Source organism: Coenobita brevimanus, chromosome 25, assembly GCF_032717465.1.
Source record: "Coenobita brevimanus isolate Jiangsu-jjx chromosome 25, ASM3271746v2, whole genome shotgun sequence".
NCBI lineage: Eukaryota > Metazoa > Arthropoda > Malacostraca > Decapoda > Coenobitidae > Coenobita > Coenobita brevimanus.
In genome coordinates, this window is record NC_136978.1 from 21,353,698 (window position 1) to 21,373,825 (window position 20,128).

General features: G+C 43.2%; 1 protein-coding gene across 1 annotated transcript in view; it reads right to left on the reverse strand.

Moving 5' to 3' along the window:
- Window positions 1-8,802: 8,802 nt before the first annotated feature.
- LOC145393788 (uncharacterized) overlaps window positions 8,803-20,128 on the reverse strand; it is a 55,531-nt gene continuing 44,205 nt past the window's right edge. The window contains exon 2 of the mRNA XM_080267835.1: window positions 8,803-8,988. Within this exon, the coding sequence (XP_080123961.1) occupies window positions 8,803-8,988 (186 nt within the window). The remainder of the gene's footprint in view (window positions 8,989-20,128) is intronic.

The window sequence follows — 20,128 nt, forward strand, 5'->3', positions numbered from 1 at the left end:
TACTTCAACCAGTACTAGTGAGGAAATGATGGGTGTGGTGTTGTAATACTGCAGTTTAGTTTTCAGCTCCTTGTGTAATTTTTCACAGGAGCAACAAAGGCAGGGATTCAATATGGCCATTGTTACAAAGGCAGTTGTTTAAGTCGAACGAGTGAAAACCACGTAGGGATAGCCAAAATAAACTCACGTCACTGGGTTTAAGGGGTAAGAAATGAGGGCATCCCTAAAATACTGCATCGCACGCCAAGATCAACGAAGCCAGTTGGCAGACGGTGGTGGTGGTGGTGGTTTCACGTGCTGGCGAGCGTGGTGAAGAGAGATGGGGGGCGGGGGTATTGTGTGTGGGTTCTGGAGCGTGTGTGTGTGTTGGCGGGGGCGTTGTGTTGACTAGCATACCAGCCGCTGCCTCAAGTTCACCCATATTATTATATTATTATTACTATGATGATAATGATGATTATTATTATTATTTTTATTTTTACTACCACTCCTCCTTATAATTGCTATTACGTTGGGTTCCTCACCATCCGTTCACTCAGTGTAGAGCAGCGGTTCTCAGCCTTTCTTGGGTCGTGCCCCCCTTAACCCTGCTTCATATATTCACGCCCTCCCCCCCACCTACCCTTGGTCAGCACATCCCTCCTCCCCCCACCCACTTCTTGCCATCATCCGACTCTGAAAACTTAGTCCTGAATTATTAGTATTATTGCCGTACGTTCAGGTGGACATTATTTAGTTGAATACATATTGCATTAGCCTTTGCAATTCACTGTGCCCCTTTTTTGAGGGATGGGGGGGAGGGGGAGTTGAGGGATGTGTAAATTACAACTGTGATTTGCTCTCTTGCAGTATGAGACATTAATATCTTTATTAATCACTTGATAATCACTCGAAACCACCAGACGAGAGAGAGAGAGAGAGAGAGAGAGAGAGAGAGAGAGAGAGAGAGAGAGAGAGATAGGTGACCAGGCGATGGACGTGAAGGAAACCAACCAACTTATTTCACTGGCACGAAGAAAAATATGTTTTGAAGGCTGAAACAGACATAATATGGATACTGAATATGTCTGTTGTTCATTTTGAAACACACACACACACACACACACACACACACACACACACACACACACACACACACACACACACACACACACACACACACACACACACACACACACACACACACACACACACACTTTTTTTCAGAGTTGTTATGCCTCCCTTGGAAATTGCTCCTCTCCCCAGGTTAAGAACCACAGGTGTAGAGCAGCCCACAGATGACTGCACTGAGTGACAAGCAAAATGGTTGCCTCTAATCCAGGACACCATTTACCATGTTGGCTGGTAACCATATAACCAAGTGGACGTCTGGTAGTTTAGTAGGTTAAGGCACTCCAGCCGGATGGGACCAATTGCTCACTTAATGCTACTCAAGGGTTAGCGAGGCTGGTTACTCATGTCTTAAATTTAGGGGTAGAGCAGCCTAGCAACGGGCCTCGACGCACCTCTTCGGACAGACGAGGATTGAATGATAGATTATTGACTAAGCTGTCGTATTAATAATAATAATAATAATAATAATAATAATAAATAATGATGATGATGATGATGATTACTACTACTACTATTACTGTCATTATCATTATCACCTCCGCCAGGGAGGTTATGTTTTCACCCCTGTCCGTTTGTTTGGTGGTTGGTTTGTGAGCAAGATTACACAAAAACTGCCTGACGGATTTTCACGAAACTTGGTAGAAGAATGGGCCTTGGCCCAGAATACACTCCATTAAATTTTGGTGCGGATCCGGATAAAGGTGCGGATCCAGGATTTTTTTTTTTCCCCCCTTCAGTTTCTTTAACATTGCGAGATAGGGCGTTGGCGGAGGTATGCGCTCTACTGAATGCCATTCTAGTTATTATTATTATTACTACTACTACTACTACTACGACGACGACATCGATTACTACTACTACTACTACTACTACTACTACTACTACTACTACCACTACTACTGCTACTACTACTACTACTACTACTACTGCTGCTACTACTACTACTACTGTTGCCGCTGCTACTACTACTACTACTACTACTGCTGCTGCTGCTGCTGCTGCTGCTATACTACTACTACTATTACTACTACTACAACTACTACTACCACCCGTATTATTATTTGTTAAGAGTAGACTTCCTAACTAGTTGACTATTCATGCGGTATAACTTTTGCATTATTTTATAAATACTCGTATATCCTGGTCGTCTTCCGGTATGAATTAACGGAATATCACTGCTATCATTCTTACCTACTGTGGTGAGGGAGGCTGCTGTTCTTGTTCATGTTACTTCTGATGTTTACTCATTAAGTCCATCTCTCTCTCTCTCTCTCTCTCTCTCTCTCTCTCTCTCTCTCTCTCTCTCTCTCTCTCCTTATCAGTTCCCCTCCTCCCTCCCAAGGTTATCATGCATCTTATCTCACTCGTGCAGTGTATGGTTCACGCATTATCTCCAGACACAGTCGCATCACGTGCTTCTGCATTCACTGTACTCTTTCACATTCATGTGGCCCAGATTTTCGTCCTATGCATGCTCATCCCAGTAACCCAGTGACAGCATAGGACAGTACCAGGGCTCTACACGTTTTTCATAATACTTCTTCGTGACTAGTATCATATTCTATCGTTAATCTTATGTAGCACAGCATTCAAGAGAGAGAATAAATTTTAGGTGAAGTTAAGCTAAAGATTGAATTGTTCCTTATACTCTTTAGTATTGATGTTCATTGTACTGAAGGTGTGAATCAATCTCCATTAATTTCTTCAGAAGGATAACGTTTTTTAAATTCATTATTTTTTTCATACAAAGTACTTAGAATGATGAACTACGTCCATCACGTCCTTCACTGAAATGTGCTCTCTGGATGGCGAACAGAATCGCCGAGAAGTAGAAAGAATAAAAGTAATTGGTAACATAAGCGTCCAGATTGACTGAGTTGGATATGTTTATGTGAAGCTACAGATCATGGTGAATGTTTTTGGCGTATCCGATAGAACTAGGATTCCGGGGGCTTGAATGATGAGTGAATGGAAGCGTGGCCCATTGGTTTGGGCAAATCTGGACATTGCTACTCCTCAGCCGGCCCATGTGTGGAAAAGGACGTCCGGATGATGATGATGATGATGATGATAATGATGATGGTAACATAAGCCCGTCTCCGTTCACATTTCCTACCACGCACCCACCCAGTGTATCCTCTCACAGTGCCCTCTTAGCCAGTGGGAGGCGCCAAAATTACAACTTTGAGCTTTTCTCACCAGCCAGTGGGATTCGCCGGTACCCGGAACGTGACATCCACTGGCTCCTTACACCCAGTCATCAGCCTGTGGGAAACACCTTGTCATTCCCTAGGCCCCACCACCAATATGACTCAGCAGGTTCCCGACACACACACACACACACACACACACACACACACACACACACACAGGGACAGCCCCTGGGGCTTTTATATTACTGAGCATGTTGCCATCTTACTGAAGGGGGTAAGCAGTTAACGTAAAATGAGGTAATTATATTTGAGTTTATTCTTGATACCTTTAGACGAATTTATTCAGCGTAGGGAGATCATTAATTCTGTACAGCGCTTCAGTACAGTATCACACATTTCTTTTTATTCTTGATAGTTTCAGGCTGTTTTATTTACCTTCTGAGAGACTTGCAGAACTGGACAGTTTGTTCATAGTTTTAACGTTCACTAATGCGTCACTACAAGGCGTCTCCCCAAAGTTTAATACAGTTGTGTAGAACAAACAAGAAATTAAAAAAAAGTCACGGAATATAGAGGGTTGATTGTTGACTGTACGCACCTAACTTGTGTACAGAGGCTCGCTTGGTAAAAGATGACTCGTTTAATATCGGGGCCCAGCCATGTTGATGTTGTGGCGTTTTTTAAAAGTTTTCAAGGATTGGTGTGTGAGTTGAGAGTGTTTTGTTCTCATGCATTTATTAGATAACATTGATGAGTGCTATGTTTGCTTTCTCTTAGCTTATGAATGTCAGACCATCAACGTACCCTATTTAACTGTGGTTATTAAAGATTCACTAAGCTGGGAAAAGTAAAAAAAAAAGTGGTCTGGTCCTATCCGGAGCAGAGTACGTACAGGAATCAGTAGCTACAGGGGAAAGGATTACTTAGGCGCTTGGAGAAATTCGTCGTGTGTTAGTTGTAATTTAATAACCCTTAAGTACAACACAAGAGACCTCGCCTAAAGTGACTTATAAAGGCTGGCTGTAGCAAGAACAATAAAACAGATCATCGCACTGAAGGGATTATCTAATGGTGTCTAACTCCTTTGGTTCGATGAGTTATTATTCCAATTTATTCCTGCTACATACAAACGATATTAATGAGGTCACAGGAGAATTATGGAACTGTTAGGGTTAAATGCAACCTTCATTAACCTTTTCGCTAATGGAGGTCATTTCCAGTTTTAGTCAAGTCATGTCGGGACTGCAAGAATAAAGCAAAGGTACGCCAGTGGACTGAAGGGGTTTAAAATTTTCTAAAATAAATAAAATTGTTTATAAGTAGCCTAATAAGACAAAAATTAAAAAAACATGGCACTAGAGGGGTTCAGTGATTTCATGGCAACAAAAGTGCGTTCCACGGATTTATCATATACTGTATGCTGTTTCCGATTATATTTATTTATTGTTGCATGAAGGTCGTGGAGAGAGAGAGGTGGGGAAGGTGGGGGACCTTTTTATGTATACTCTATCACAGCCAGACTCTAGGTTTGTACCCGGAGATCTTGGGGTTCGTGTGTGTGTGTGTGTGTGTGTGTGTGTGTGTGTGTGTGTGTGTGTGTGAGAGAGAGAGAGAGAGAGAGAGAGAGAGAGAGAGAGAGAGAGGCCCTTGATCTTGACCACCCCACTGCAATACCTAGGGGCTGCCGTGGCTCGATGGTGACTGGCACAAAAGGTCCATCAACTGCCTTGAGTCTGATAGTGTGGGTAGTAGAGTTAATTTCTCTCTCTCTCTCACACACACACACACACACACACACACACACACACGAATCCTAAACCTTTTCGGATCTGCTGTTTGTGGAAAGAATGTGGTATCGTGGATTAAGTGGCTTAAGAAGTGGCCTGTTTTTTTTAAAGACCCGAGTTCGATCTTAGAGTGGGGCAAAAATAATTTTATGATCATCCACGTAGCCCACCAACATGTCATAAAGAAACATCTACAAATACCATCTTCAGTCTGTAATGAGACAACCGTAGCATGTATTTAGTGTGGATGGTAAATATTGATTCCTAAGTGGTGGCAAGTGAAGGTGTGTGGCACGTAGGGACTGTTGGGCCTTAGGGAACGATGTGGATTGTAACGATGCCTCAATATATCGCTGTTGGTGACGAGATGCGGGCGGGTGACAAGAAGCCTCACAAGTATGGCGCAGATGTTTGTGTGCTACGGAGAGAGAGAGAGAGAGAGAGAGAGAGAGAGAGAGAGAGAGAGAGATTGTATTGCCAATTTCGTTTAAGGTTTACTTTTGCTGTATAGTCAGTAGCTGAAAAGTACACAGGTCCTTAATCTTAACCCCCTCATGATGTGAGCATCTGGTCATTTTGTATTACAGCTGGCGACAGACGTTTCATTAATGAGAGTTATAATAGTCAGGAGCCTGAGAGTGTACGTGGTGTCATCATTATCCCTTTCATGGACGACGCAACTGTAGAGTTGTGTTATGCTCAACACCAGACGATTTTACTCTGCTGAGATGAATGTTAGGAGCCTGAGTTCTGATATTGGTATCATTACTACTAGCACCAGCAACTTTTTCATGGTCGGCACAACACTGCTGTTTTATTGCAGTTGACACCATACGATTTCAACTGATTGAGTCTTACTAGTCTGGCAGTGTTAATACTGACACCATTAACGCTTTCGTAGTCGGGACAACTATTGTATTCAGTTTCAGTTGACACCAGACTCTTTCTGTCTGCCAAATTAGTTATTGCAACTTAAGAGCGTTAAGCCCTTCAAGCAGATGGCGTATATTCTTGCGTTATTGTTGCTGCCATCACACATTTATTTTGCTGAGGACGTATCTGTAGACTTAAGAGAGATTGAAGAAGACTGTGTCTGATCACTTCATTCTTTATAGTCTTCTCGTAGCAGAATAAAATGTTGAGGATATACCATGAATTTTATTATATATATATATATATATATATATATATATATATATATATATATATATATATATATATATATACAGTATATGACGTCTTCTTGTTGAATATGTTAATTTACTGTGATTTACTGTAATTTACTGTAATTGGTTTTAACGTACGATGATCCCAGACTGACTCTGACGGTTCCTAAACCACTTCAGCCTGAGGATCACACGACTTAACCTTGGACAGCACCCGAATCGTATTCCTATTCATTCAGATGTAGAATTTTGTATTTTATTTTTCCTGTTTTCAGATTTTTTATCTATCCTTGATTTTCATTTTGAACGTAAAAATGACGCCATCCGATTGAAGGGGTTAAGGTCGCATTACCGAAACCACTGTGTGCAGCAATTTGTCCGTAAGTAGGTAAGTACAGTGAGGGGAGAAGGTTTGTCTGTTTTTCTAATGCGGCAGATTTACACTTAAGGCGTGTTTTCACTTTATTCGCTGACGCTTCTTACTACATGGACAGAGAAAACACCAACCTTTTCTCAGCTTAGGATTATTCTTCAGCTGAGGAAAGTGACAAGCACGTGTGGCGAAATGTTAAACAAAATTTTGCCCCCGAGTGTATATTCCGTGTGACTGTACAGCATTCAGTGGTTATTTGGTTTTAGTTGTAACATGTCTTACCTTCGGGTTCTTGCTGAATAATATTTGTGGCAAATCTGAAACCTTACTTTGGCTAATTTTTACCCTTCCTTACCAATTCCTTATGTGTTCCTTTCCTTACCCTTGGCATGTCTGTACCGTATCCTACCTTTACTTTATTTGTACCCTGCCTAACCATTGCCATATATACTCTACTTATGGCTTATTTGTGTTCCATATATTTGCCCTATATCCGTATTTAATCTGACTACCTAGCTCTCTAGCACACCTTCGTGTAAAGTATTAACTTTTCTCCATAATCCTTTCAATTGGATGACGTATATATTTGATAGTTGCAATCTCCAAACATGTATAATAAGATCTGAAGCCATTTCTGGAACTGTAGTTTTTTTTTTTTTTTTATAAACTTCATTTATTCCTTCACTGCACTACGTCTCCCCGAAGTTAATTAGAATCGTCTGGAGGTAGCAGGATATATTGAAACATCACCGGGTTGAAGGGGTTAAGGATTAATACTTAACACCGATGATGAAGCAAGAACAGCACCAACAGTATATCACATTGCTGACAGTTGTGACTAAAATTATGGATTACATGCATGGTAATTTATAGTATTTTATGTCAATATGAACGACGAGGATAACCATGGAAATGATAAAAGAAAGGTAATACCGGGTACGGCATTTTAATAAGTATGGTAAAACAGAGATTATGTTACGAGCTACAAAAAAGTAAAAATTTATGTTTATGTTGCTGGTATGGTGTGGCTGTAATAATAATAATAATAATAATAATAATAAAATTAATTGTACCGTAACAGAATTTTTGTGTTGCAGACACTGTGATTATGGAGAAAAAATAATGCTGATAAATAACAGGAAGTCAGTGGTAGCTAATGATATTTTTTTTAATGTTTCAGGTACGGTATGGCAAGTCCTAAGCTCACCAGATGTTACCAGCGGTCTGTGAATATGAGAAGAGAGTCAGGGGTGAGATGGGCCAAGGGTGACGTGAGTCAATGGTTAGGTGAGTCAGGTATAAGGTGAGTCAAGGAAAATGCGAGTTAAAGGTGACGCCAGTCAAGGTTTTGATTAGTCAAGACTGAGATGAGTCGGAAGAGGAAGTCACGGCTATAATAGATGAGTCAAGGGTTGGGTGTAGGCCTACTGCAGACATAACGATGACGATGTGTCTGCAGTACTTTATCCTCAGCTACCTCCAGATGAATTCACTCACCCTAAAAAAAGACTTTCTCAGCCGAAGAGGTTATAAATTGCTTTCATAAACCCCGTCACTCATACTACCAGCTGCAGAACATATTTAGGGGAACGTCCTAGTAGTGAAGGGGTTAATGAAGGCTGTATCGTATGCACTCAGGTTCGAAAAGCTTATCCTGAACCCAAGAAAAGCACCTGAATATGGCAGAAAGGTAATGGAAAATACGCCATGGGACGGATCGGATTAATCCCTTTAATAAAAGATGCTGCCTAATCTGTGTGAAATGAGATAGCAAGAATTAACAAGAAATGAGGCCATGGTAGTGAATGGGTCAAGGATGAGGTACGTCAAGGGGGAAGATAACTAGTCAAGGGCCAGTGGCACAGAGTTGGAAATGCCTGAGAGAGAGAGAGAGAGAGAGAGAGAGAGAGTGTGTGTGTGTGTGTGTGTGTGTGTGTGTGTGTGTGTGTGTGTGTGTGTGTGTGTGTGTTAGCCTGTACGATGAAGTATTCATTATTTTATCGTACCCTCCGAACGATTTTATGTATAATGCCTCGGGGAAATCTGTGGCACTGAAGGGGTCAGAAGCAGCCTCCATTAACCTCCACTATTGAAGATATCCTCCCCTCAAAAAAAAAAAAAGAAAAAAAGAAAAAAAAAAAGTCAGTAAGGATAAGTAGGACTGACGTGTTGTGGGTGAAGGATTTGAGTCTGCCTGTCAGCGCATAATATCACAGGCTCCGCCAGCACATCCACACTGCACACTTCTTGTTGTGGTGGTTGGCGTTGCTGTGGTTGCCGTTTTTCTTGTGGTGGTGGTGGTTGATGCAAGTTTGGTTGTTGCTTTTGTTGTCGTTGGTGTACTTGCGGTTGCTGTGCGTGTCATTGATGCAGTTGTAGCGTTTGTTAGTATGTTTCTTGTGGTTGAAGTTATGGTGGTTTTGTTGAGGGTATAGATGTTGCTTTTGTTATTGAAGTTTTGGTGGTGGTTGTGAATATTGAGGTTAGGGTTGCTGTTGCTGTGATTGTTGATTTTAAGTTGCTGTTTGTGTTGTGGTTGCTTTTGCAGTAGTAGAAGTTGCGATTATTGCTCTTACAGTGGTGAAGTTACGCTTGATGATGTTGTGATGGTTGAGTCTTGGTTGTTTTGTGACTGAAATTGTGGTTTTTGCTTTCATTCTGTTTGTGGTTGCTGTGATTGGTTTTATTTTGTTAATGTTGTTGTTGTTGCATTTACTCGTGTTGTGGTGATATAATGGTTGCATTTTTTGTTTGTGTGTGTGTGTGTGTGTGTGTGTGTGTGTGTGTGTGTGTGTGTGTGTGAGAGAGAGAGAGAGAGAGAGAGAGAGAGAGAGAGAGAGAGAGGCATGCTTTTATTGTCCCTTTCATGGTGACGTCACGGGTCTCGAGTCTGTCTCGTCTGGGCTCTAAATCTTGGTCTGGGGGCTCACTTGTCACGTGTGTGTGTGTGTGTGTGTGTGTGTGTGTGTAAGGGGATACTTTTATACAGAGAATGAAAGAACTGTCAAAAGATGTCCCATTCTAAAAAAAAGTTGAACAAACGACAACCAGAATGAAGATCGTTAGAGAGAGAGAGAGAGAGGTGCAGTCAAACGGAAAAGATAAGCAGCATAGGTGGAATCTATGGGGGGGGGGGTAGTTCATAGCACGGAAAGTCTAGTTTCACTCTGTTAGGGGTACCGTACGGCATTCTCTGGACATTGCTATACGGTATATGGTGCTTGCCTTGCGCCTTCATACCCGCACGAAAGCCATCGTCACACGGGTAAGAATAAGACTGCAGTAAAAAAAAAATACTGGTGTAGGGTTATAGAAATGGTTCTAGAAAGCAGGCAGCAGTTCAGGACACCCAGCCTCTGAGTGTCGATTTCGCAATAGGAGTCATGTGGTCTTTCCAAGGTAGATCACTAGTGAAAGATGAACCGAGGACATTGAGAGTTGAATAAGGGTTGATGTGTGAATTATTGAGGGTAAGAGGATAATCACGTGGAAGATTGTGCTGAGTACAAAGGCGGAGATATTGAATTTTTGAGGCATTAACATCCTCAGCCAGAGAACGTCACGGCCATTTTATTCTCGCCGCTGGTAAGTGATTTTATTTTAATTTAAGCAGGGCCGTGGTGGACGCTGCGAGCACCATGTGTAAAAATAAAAGAAGGAAACATCGGCAGGTAAGTGAATAAGGCCAGATATCCAGTGCAGGTTAGGCTTTATCATTATGTTTTACTAGTGAACGAGTATGTTGATGTGCCCTTACTCCCCTCCCCCCCACATCCCCTCTGTCCTTCCCCTCTCTAATAATTTACCCTTTTCTCGTGATATCGTCCTTCACCATGTGTGTGTGTGTGTGTGTGTGTGTGTGTGTGTGTGTGTGTGTGTGTGTGTGTGTGTGTGTGTGAGAGAGAGAGAGAGAGAGAGAGAGAGAGAGAGGGGTGGGGTATTTTCTTTTGTGTGTGTGTCTAAGATTTGTGTGAGTTGTGGAGCATAGGCCAACAAAGGACGGGAAGGACGAGGGTTGGCCTGTGGGTGAGTGGGTGAGTGATGCAGTGGTATATACGTGGGTTGATGGGGTGTAAGAATAGGGTTGGGTTTGTGGAGTTTTGTTGGGATTGGTGGTGGGGAGTTGGCTTGGTCGTTGGGAAGGATCTGGGCGAGGTCGTGGGGAGATGAAAGAGGGTGGGGGAGTGAGTGATTAACTTGGTGGGGGAGGAGTAGGGGTGGGGGTAAGGATGAGGATGGGACGGGGTGAAGTGAGGTGGGGTTGGGTTTGTAGCAGCGTGGTAGGGAGGGAATGGGTTTGGTGGAAGAGTGATGGAGGGACGGGGTGGTGTGGGGTGAATCATGTAAAAACATAACATACCTACACCACACGTCATATAATCTGGTTTTCACTGCTCCTTACTAGCCATATGTACTTCTGTGTACATAATTATTCACACATCGTCCAAGTCCAAAATCCAGAGCTAATATAAAATTAATAATAATAATAATAATAATTATAATAATAATAATAATAATACCGTAATAATAATAATAATAATAATAATAATAATAATAATAATGATAATAATAATAATAATAATCATCATCATCATCATTGGTAGTGATTATAATAGTAATGGAAGTAGCACTTTGAGATGGTGGGGTAAGGATAGGGTTGGTGGAGTGGAGTGTGGGTGTATAACTGCTGTGCAAACAAATTCCTGAAGTCATGTGCTATCTTAACACATCGCGGGTCCGCACAGATTTGAGGGCCACATTCTCAGTTGCTGTGTCTGCGTCTCACCGAAAAGAATCCCCAACATTGTAATCTTCATTACGGAGGTGTAGAGCTTAGAATAGATTCCTTGGTAACTTCTAATAATGCTCATGTTAATAGGTCGTACCCACACTGACATTACCGTCAAAGGTGACAATGAGAGCGAAGAACAGAGGAGTGAAAAGTTACATCAGTTAGTATCTTAAATGCAGAAGTCCGTGGATGTTATTTGCATTTTATTTTCGCTTCCACCACATGATTTTGATCATCGGGGAGACTTCTTTTAGGTAGTTGATAAAGGTAGTTGTATGAAAAAAAAAAAAAACTTAAATGAATTGAAATTTTGGGAGCTAACAAGAAGGAAAAAAATGCATCGTGGAGCTGCAAGGTTAAGGTAAAATGGCGATTGTGGAAGCGGGCTATGTCTGAATTCCTCCTAGTCCCCGTGTTGATAAGATGCTGGTACAAAGGGCGTGTGTTTAACCCATTCAGGCCGGGGATGTGTTTATTCTTTATCCTTGCTCTCTAACGGATGATGCATGTTCTGTTTGGAAGAGATTGGTTGCACTGAAGAGTTAGATGTAGCCTTTAACCCTTTCAGTACGAAGAGTCCCTCCCAAGATTGGATATCGTCTTGAGGTAGCAAGAATAAAGTTTAACATCATTATAATCTATTTCCATGTTTCTGGATCCTACTCTGCCCCATCTTTAATTGTCAATACGGGTCACGATAATGATGATGATGGCGATGGTGTTTGTTACTCCTGTGTGTGTTAGTGCCGTGGAATATTGAGTTAATGTCGTTTGTGTCGGATTATTATTACCGTGAGCTGGTTTACGCTGAAAATAATCTCTTATGAAAATTGGCTGGCTAAAAATACACCAGCCCTTCCTCTACTTTCTTGCTTGCCCTCCTGCCTGTCTCCTTGCTTTGCTTGCTTGCTTGCTTTCTTTCTTCCTTCTCATTCTTCATGTTTGCCTGTCTGTCTGTCTTCTTTCCTTCCCTTAATCGTTTTCTTTGCATCCCCTCCTCCTCCTTGCCCCATTCCTGCTTTAGTTACGTTTCCCATTTCTCCCTCATTCTGCCCACATTCTCTCTCTCTCTCTCTCTCTCTCTCTCCAACATTTCCCCGTTTTTCCTGTCGTATGTAGTCCTCCTTCCACCCATGCTTCCTACCTCATCCTTTCTCTCCTCTTGCTCTTTCTTCCTTTTTACTCTTCTTTTCCCCGTTCTCCATTCCGAACTGGTTTTCTTGTCTTTCATTTTTCCTCTAAGCCACAACTTCCCACGCCCTGCCGCCCTCCTTTTTCAGCATTTTTTTTTTTTATTCCTGCTTTTCTTATTTTTATATGCACTTTTTGTTTCAGTTTGTTACCTGCTGTCGTTTTCCAGTGTTACTTTCATTCCGTTCTCTTTTCCTTCTACTTAACCTTTCTTCCTGCCTTCTTTCCTCCCAGCTTTTTTTTTTTTTTTTTTTTTTTCAGCTTCCCCTTTCCTTCCTTCCCCCTTCTCAATTCCATCTTTCCTCACTATCTCAGCTCCTTTCTTCCTCCCCATCTCAGTTCCTTCCTGTCTCCCTTCCCTCCTTCATATCTCCGTCCCGTCCTGCCTAGCTCCAACCAACCTGTTCATTCATTCATTCATTCGTTCATCCATTCCTGACAACCTCTTTCCTTCTTTCCTCTCACAAAATACCGTATAGTATTATTATTATTATTATTATTATTTCTAGTAGTAGTAGTAGTAGTAGTACTGTAGTAGTAGTAGTAGTAGCAGCTGTAGTAGTATAGTTATTATTATTATTATTATTATTATTATATTTTATCCCGACTCAGGGCTTCTCAGATCCAGCGGTCTCTGTACACAACAGGTGACGCACGCATCTTCAGTTCTACTTATTTTTATGTGTTCGACGGAGCATAGACTTGGTAGTCCGTTCCCTCAGACCCGGCAGTCCTTCTACATGCCACACACCACATGTCACAACTTTGGCACTAATATTCACCGTCCGAACTCAGTACAGACTGGAACTGTACTCAGAGTTGTATATATGGCGTAGGCGGGTCATGGATGGTCGGTTAAGACTTAAAACGAAATTCAGGTCCCTAGACTGTTTTTCCCCAAGCCTAGCAGTGATATCTCTTCCTTTCGAACGATAGTCCAATACTTTACCAAGAAACCAGTGCCAGCCTACTCTCCCCCGTTCTTCCTTCCTTCCTTCCGTCATTCATTCATTCATTATTTCATTCATGCCTGACTTTCATTCATTCATTCATTCATTCCCACTTTCTTCATACTTTTATTTATTCACTTATTCATTGATTCATACGTACCTCATCGTTCCATCCATCCATCCATTTATTCATTCTTTTGCTCAGTCCTTACCTTTTACATTCATTTTTATTTCTTTCATTCAGACCTGTCTCCTTCAGTCGTTCATTCCTACCTACTTCATCCCTCCTAGTAAGTCTTTTTCTTGGCCCTCTTATCTACCCTACTTCTACTCCCTGTCCCTGCCTTCTGAACCCTCTCCATCCCCTACACTCCCCCACCTCAGCTAAACTCTCCTGTCTCTCATGCCAGCTTTTCTTCCATTCCTATATTTCTTCTCACCTTGCCCACCTCCCTGCCAATTCATGTACCCTTCTGCCCGCCTCCCTGTCTATTTTGTACCTTCCTGCCCACTTCCCTACCTATTTTTTTCTTTACCCTCCTGCACCTCTTTCCTTATTCCACCCCGCTCTTTCTTGATCTTGTATGGTCTACTCTGTGACAAGCAGCCTCGAAAGGACCATAAGGTCTGTTGATGTTTGCTTTCCTTTGTATTTCCCCCCCCCTCCTCTCTCTCTCTCTCTCTCTCTCTCTCTCCTGTACCCTTTGTCTCCTTTCCTACCTCATTAAGTAGACTACCTCACTGATTATCTCTGCCCTCCCTGCTTCCCTCTTTTCCCATCTCCCTAACCCTCTCTACTCTTCCTTCCTCACTGCTTTCCTCCGTCACCCTTAACTCTCCCTGCTTCGCTCATTGCGTCCCTCCCTAACTTTGCTCTTGTCTTCCTGTCTGCCTCCCTTCATACATATCCACATCCCTCCCTCTTTCTCTACCTTACCCCATCCCTCGCTTCCTCCTTCCTTCCCCTTAATGACTCTCTCCTTCCCTCCCCACCTCTCTCCTTCCCTCCCCACCTCACCACTCTCCTTCCCTTCCCACCACTCTCCTTCCCTCCCCATCACTCTCCTTCCCTCCCCACGACTCATTCCCGCCCCATCACTCACATTCACTTCCCATCACTGTCATTCCCGCCACCACTTTCCTTCCCTCCCCATCACTCTTTCTTCCTCCCCACCATTCTTCTTTCCTTTTCATCTCTTTCCTTCCCTCAAAGCATCTCTCTCTCCTCCCTGGCTGCCTCCCCTTGCTACATTCCTCCTCCCTCCCCTTGCTACATTCCTCCTCCCTCCCCTTGCTACATTCCTCCTCCCTCCCTTTCACCCTCTCCACATTTTTTATATTCCTTTCAGAGCATACTACCACTCCCTCGCCCACTCCATCCACATTATCTTATTTCACACTATTGAAAAGAGAGAGAGAGAGAGAGAGAGAGAGAGAGAGATCTTAACATGTCTGAAGGTGTTGGGGAATATCAGAGCCCAGGGTGGTTATGGCCATGTATGTGGGTGCTCACACCCAGGTGAGAGTGAATGGAGATTTGAGTGATGAGTTTTCCGTGAATGTTGGTGTGCATCAGGGGTCAGTCTTGAGTCCCATGTTGTTTATCATGGTACTTGAGGCCCTTTCACGTGACTTTAGAAACGGACTCCCGTGGGAGTTGTTGTATGCTGATGATTTGGTGTTGATTGCAGAGAATGAAAGGGAGGCGGAGGAAAGGTTTAGGAAGTGGAGAGCTGGTATGGGGCAAAAGGGTTTAAGGGTAAATGCAGATAAAACAAAAGTGATGATATCTAGGGTTGGTGGCGGTACTGTCAAAGACGAGGGAGAGTGGCCATGTGCAGTTTGCCACAAGGGCGTGGGAAGTAATTCCATCTTGTGCGGTGTGTGATAAGTGGGTGCATAAGAGATGTAGTGGTATCAGAGGTAGACTGCGAGATAATGCTGATTTTATGTGTACGGCGTGCCGGAGTGAGCAGGTGGAGATTGTCAGACGTGAAAGGATTGAACTTGCTGGTGAATCTCTTGAGTGTGTGGAAGAGTTTTGTTATTTGGGAGACATGTTGTGTGCTGGAGGTGGGGCTGGAGCTAGCTCTGCGGCTAGGGTGAAAAGTGGTTGGAAGAAGTTCAGGGAGCTCTTGCCTCTCCTGACATTGAGAGGGCTCTCCCTACGTGCTAAGGGGTCTTTGTATGCAGCATGTGTTAGGAATGTAATGCTGTATGGCAGTGAGACCTGGGCAGTGAAGGAGGAAGATATTCGCCGGCTCAGACGTACCGAAATGACAATGATTAGGTGGATGTGCAGTGCGTCCCTGCGTCCAAGGCCTGGAGGGGCTGGGTTTACAATGGAAGAGTTGAGAGGTAGGATGGGACTGGAGTGTATTGGTGTTGTGATGAGGAGAGGTAGATTGAGGTGGTTTGGACATGTGGAGAGGATGGGGGATGATAATTGGGTGAGGAAGGTGAGAAGTGTTAATATTGGGGGTGGGGTTATGAGGGGTAGACCGAGAAAGACATGGGACGAGGTCATTAAATGTGACCTTAGGGTTAAGGGACTGAACAGGAAGGCTGCAGTGGATCGTGCAGCGTGGAGAGCCGCCATTAGGTGACCAAGGCCGACACATGCAAGCATGTTGGAGCCTTTAAAAACGAAACGAAACGAAACGAGCGCCTCAGACCCCGGATACCTTAAGGTCGAGAAGGGCGTGGTATAGGATGGGATTGTCTGCCTTGTGATAGTACGAGCAAGAAGAAGGGGGCCGCTCCCTCTGTCCCCCTCCCCTATAATGAGGTGCTCTATTGTTCTACCAAAGTGTATCTTGAGAGAGAGAGGGGGGGGGGAGTTGTTAAATTATATATGTATTGTCGAGAGAGAGAGAGAAGGGGGGGGTTGTTAAATTATATTTGTATAGTATAGTGTGTGTGTGTGTGTGTGTGTGTGTGTGTGTGTGTGTGTGTGTGTGTGTGTGTGTGTGGAAAGGAGAGAGAATTTATTAGCCAGAGTTCGTGTATGTTTTATGTGTGTATTGACTTGTGCTGACGTGTGTGTTTACATGTGTGCGTGTGGGGGGAGGGGGAGGGGGAAGGTTTTCGCTTATTCCAGTGGGTGTTGTCTGTTCCTGGGGGCTTTCTTTTTGGAGCAGCTGTTGATGCCGCTGTTGATGCCTTCCCTTGTTCCACGCTTTCTTTTATCCATACCTTTCTCTCTCCCCCTCTCAGTTTGTACTCCCTCGTGGGCGAATGGGAGGGAGGTTGGGTAGGGGGAGAGGATTAGGGTGTGTATAAGTTGAGGTTGGCATTTGGTTTGTTGGTGGGTTTGGAAGGATTTAAGTGGAGTTAAATGTTAGGTTAGGTGGAGGGGTTGGATGCGTGGGGGATGAGAGTTGGTGGGGTGGGTGGGGACTATGGGTTCGAGGTAGAGGAGTTTGAAGGTAATTGAGGGGGAAGATGTAGGGTGTGAGAGTGTTGGAGTGAGGGGTTAACTTTGTGGGATTTGGGGTTGGGAGGCTTTAAGCGGTTAGGGGGGTAGGGTAAGATGGGAGGATGTGGTGTGTCGGTAATTGGCGTAGTGTAGGTGGGGTTAGTGTGGGGTTGTTGGGATACGAGAGTACAGGAGTACTTTGGGGAGTAGGCTGTGGGTGTGGGAATTCCAGGTTGTTTTCTCTTTCTTCGGGGACCTGTTTGTTGCTTAGTGTTTTTCGTTTGATGTTGCTACCTGTCTTCCATTTGTCTCTGGCAGTCTTTTGTTCATCTTGCTTTTGTCAGTGGTTGTCTTTTGTTTCTTACTCATATTTTCTATCGGTCTTATGCTTTAATGACATCTGTCTATCTGTCTGTCTGTCTCTCTATTTATATTTATATATTTTTACATCCTGGCTGGGAGTCGAACCCTAGACTTCTAGATAAAAGTCAGCCACTGTTACCATTACACCATGGCGTGATAAAAGCTTAGCCACGTGAATTCTCTGACGAACCAGGTAAATCCGGTATGGGAGGATACATTTCAGTCACAATACATCAGGATTATTGCTTAGCCCCAGGCAACTCGGCAAGTGACAAAGCAGTTTTAATCTATCCCAGCCACAACACGAGCGTCTTTTTATGTTGGAGAGACATAGAATTCAGGTGGCTTAGCTTTTAGCACGTCATGGTGTAGTGGTAACAGTGCCAGACTTTCAGCTAGAAGTCTGAGGTTCGATTCCCGGCCAGGTGCGTAAAAAACACTTGTACACAGACGTGTAATGAGTCTCTCCAAGATATATATATATATATATATTCCATCAGATTATATTACTTAACTTACGGGAACTTTGCGATTACCGGTAGATTATTAGATATAGCTTTCATTACCTTTTCAATACCAGAGCGCTCTCTTCAACAGGAGATACAGTAATCGTCTTTTAGCACAAAAAAATTTCTAGGCTGAAGAAGTGAAATCGCCCAAGGAAAGGCAAACCAGGATTTGTTGATTAATACCGATTAATTACCTGGTACATGATGAAGGTAAATCGCGTTTGGCCTTATTATCGGTGTGTGTTCCACTGTAATGTGGGATGCAGGCTGATCGATTGTGATATGTACAGGCGTTCCTTAGCACATCCACACGTGCCCTTGAACATATGTTGGCAACACAGCTGGCAACATGTTTGGCTACATGTATGCAGCAGTATTTGGACAGATGTATGCAAACATGCTACAGTGCAGCGTCGAACACTGGCAGCAGAGGCGATGGGATAAGTGTGTCCCTACCAGGCAGCTGAGACTTCATCATGATGCTGCCAACATGATCTGGACACTGCTGTTCCCAACATGTGTGCAGCTTGTTCGTTACTGTGTTGCTTGTATGTTTGCCAGCACTTATTCGTGCACACGCGTGGACGCGCACTAATAATGGTAATGATAATAATAATAATAATAATAATGATGATGATGATATAATAATTATAATTCTGGTAGGTGGGGGCGTTCACCATCCACTCAATCGATGTAGTACTGCTGTCGGGTGTCTGCCCCTTCCTCTCCTCCATCCTTCTTTCCTTCCATCCTCTTCTGTCTTTCTTTCCTTCATTCCTTCCTTGTCCTTCTGCCTACGAGTGACTTTACATTCTCTCTTCTGTCTTTCTTTCCTTCATTCTTTCTTCATCCTTCTGCCTGTGGGTGACTGTACACTGAGTGACAAGCCAAATGGTTTCCTGTACACCAGGAAACCGTTTACTACGCTGGATGGTACCGGTAACTATACAACCAAATTTTGGCGCCTGGTGGTTTAGTGGGTAATTATTGCGTTCCAGTCGGATTGAGCAGGTGAAGGATTATATCCAAGGGGTGGTTAGGGTTGATTGCTCATGTAATGCCACTCAGGGATGAGTGAGGCTGGTCACTCATCTTAAATGTCGGGACCAACTGCCTAGCCCCGGGTTCCTACGCTCCTCATGGGGCAATGTAGGATTGGATGATGGATGGATGAATGAATAATAATAATAATAATAATAATAATAATAATAATAACCACAATAATAATAATAACCACAATAATAATAATAACCACAATAATAATAATAACCACAATAATAATAATAACCACAATAATAATAATAATAATAATAATAATAATAATAATAATTGTTATTGTTAACCATAAATGTACTGGTGATGGATGGTGATGTTGATGATCAAGGAAAGCATGCCAAATATCCTAATACCTAAAGTAGTGATTTGTAGAGATGCTTTAGTTGATCATTTTAATTTTCAGTTAATTGGTGTAAAAACTAAGGCTGAAAGTTAAAGTTGTATGGATGAAAAGTTGAATCAAGGTGTGTGTGTGTGTGTGTGTGTGTGTGTGTGTGTGTGTGTGTGTGTGTGTGTGTGTGTGTGTGTGTGTGTGTGTGTGTGTGTGTGTGTGTGTGTGTGTGTGTGTGTGTGTGTGTGTCTGTCTGTGTTTGTGTTTGCATTGAGCATACGGCTGCTAGTGGTTTGTGAACTTACTTTTGTTGTTGCATTTGTGCAATATGTGTTCCGGTATGAGAGAGAGAGAGAGAGAGAGAGAGAGATTTAATAGCGCCGATCCAGACTTTGCCAGCTGGAAAACAGGGTGAACACGTTAGGATGATGGAGACCGCAGGATATGGAGGAGCACAACATTTGGAAACATTGCGATCATCTTTGAAAGTCCATGATTACTGTTTTGTAAAGCTGGCGTGTTGGTGGACTGATACTGAAATGTTGATAATACTATAGGGGAGGCGGTGGCTGAATCGGTAGAGAGGCGGCCTGCGGTCCTAATGAACCCAGGATCGAATACTGGGTGGGGCATTGAACAGTTTAAGGATTTGAATTTCCTAAACAAAGCAGACTTTCCTGATCTACCAGATGACCCGCCGACATGTAAAAATACCCCCGCTAATACCAATACACCAATCCTGTGTGAGACAGCCCTAGCATGTATTCAATATGGATGGTGGGTGTTAGCGCCGAAGTGGTGACATGTGGAGGTGTAGGAGGGCTACTGGGCCTCGGGAAGGGTCACTGCCCCCGAGAAATAGGCCCTGAAGCCTTTGCCCAGAGTCGGACACGTAAAAAAAAAAAAAAAAAAAAAATGTTGAAATG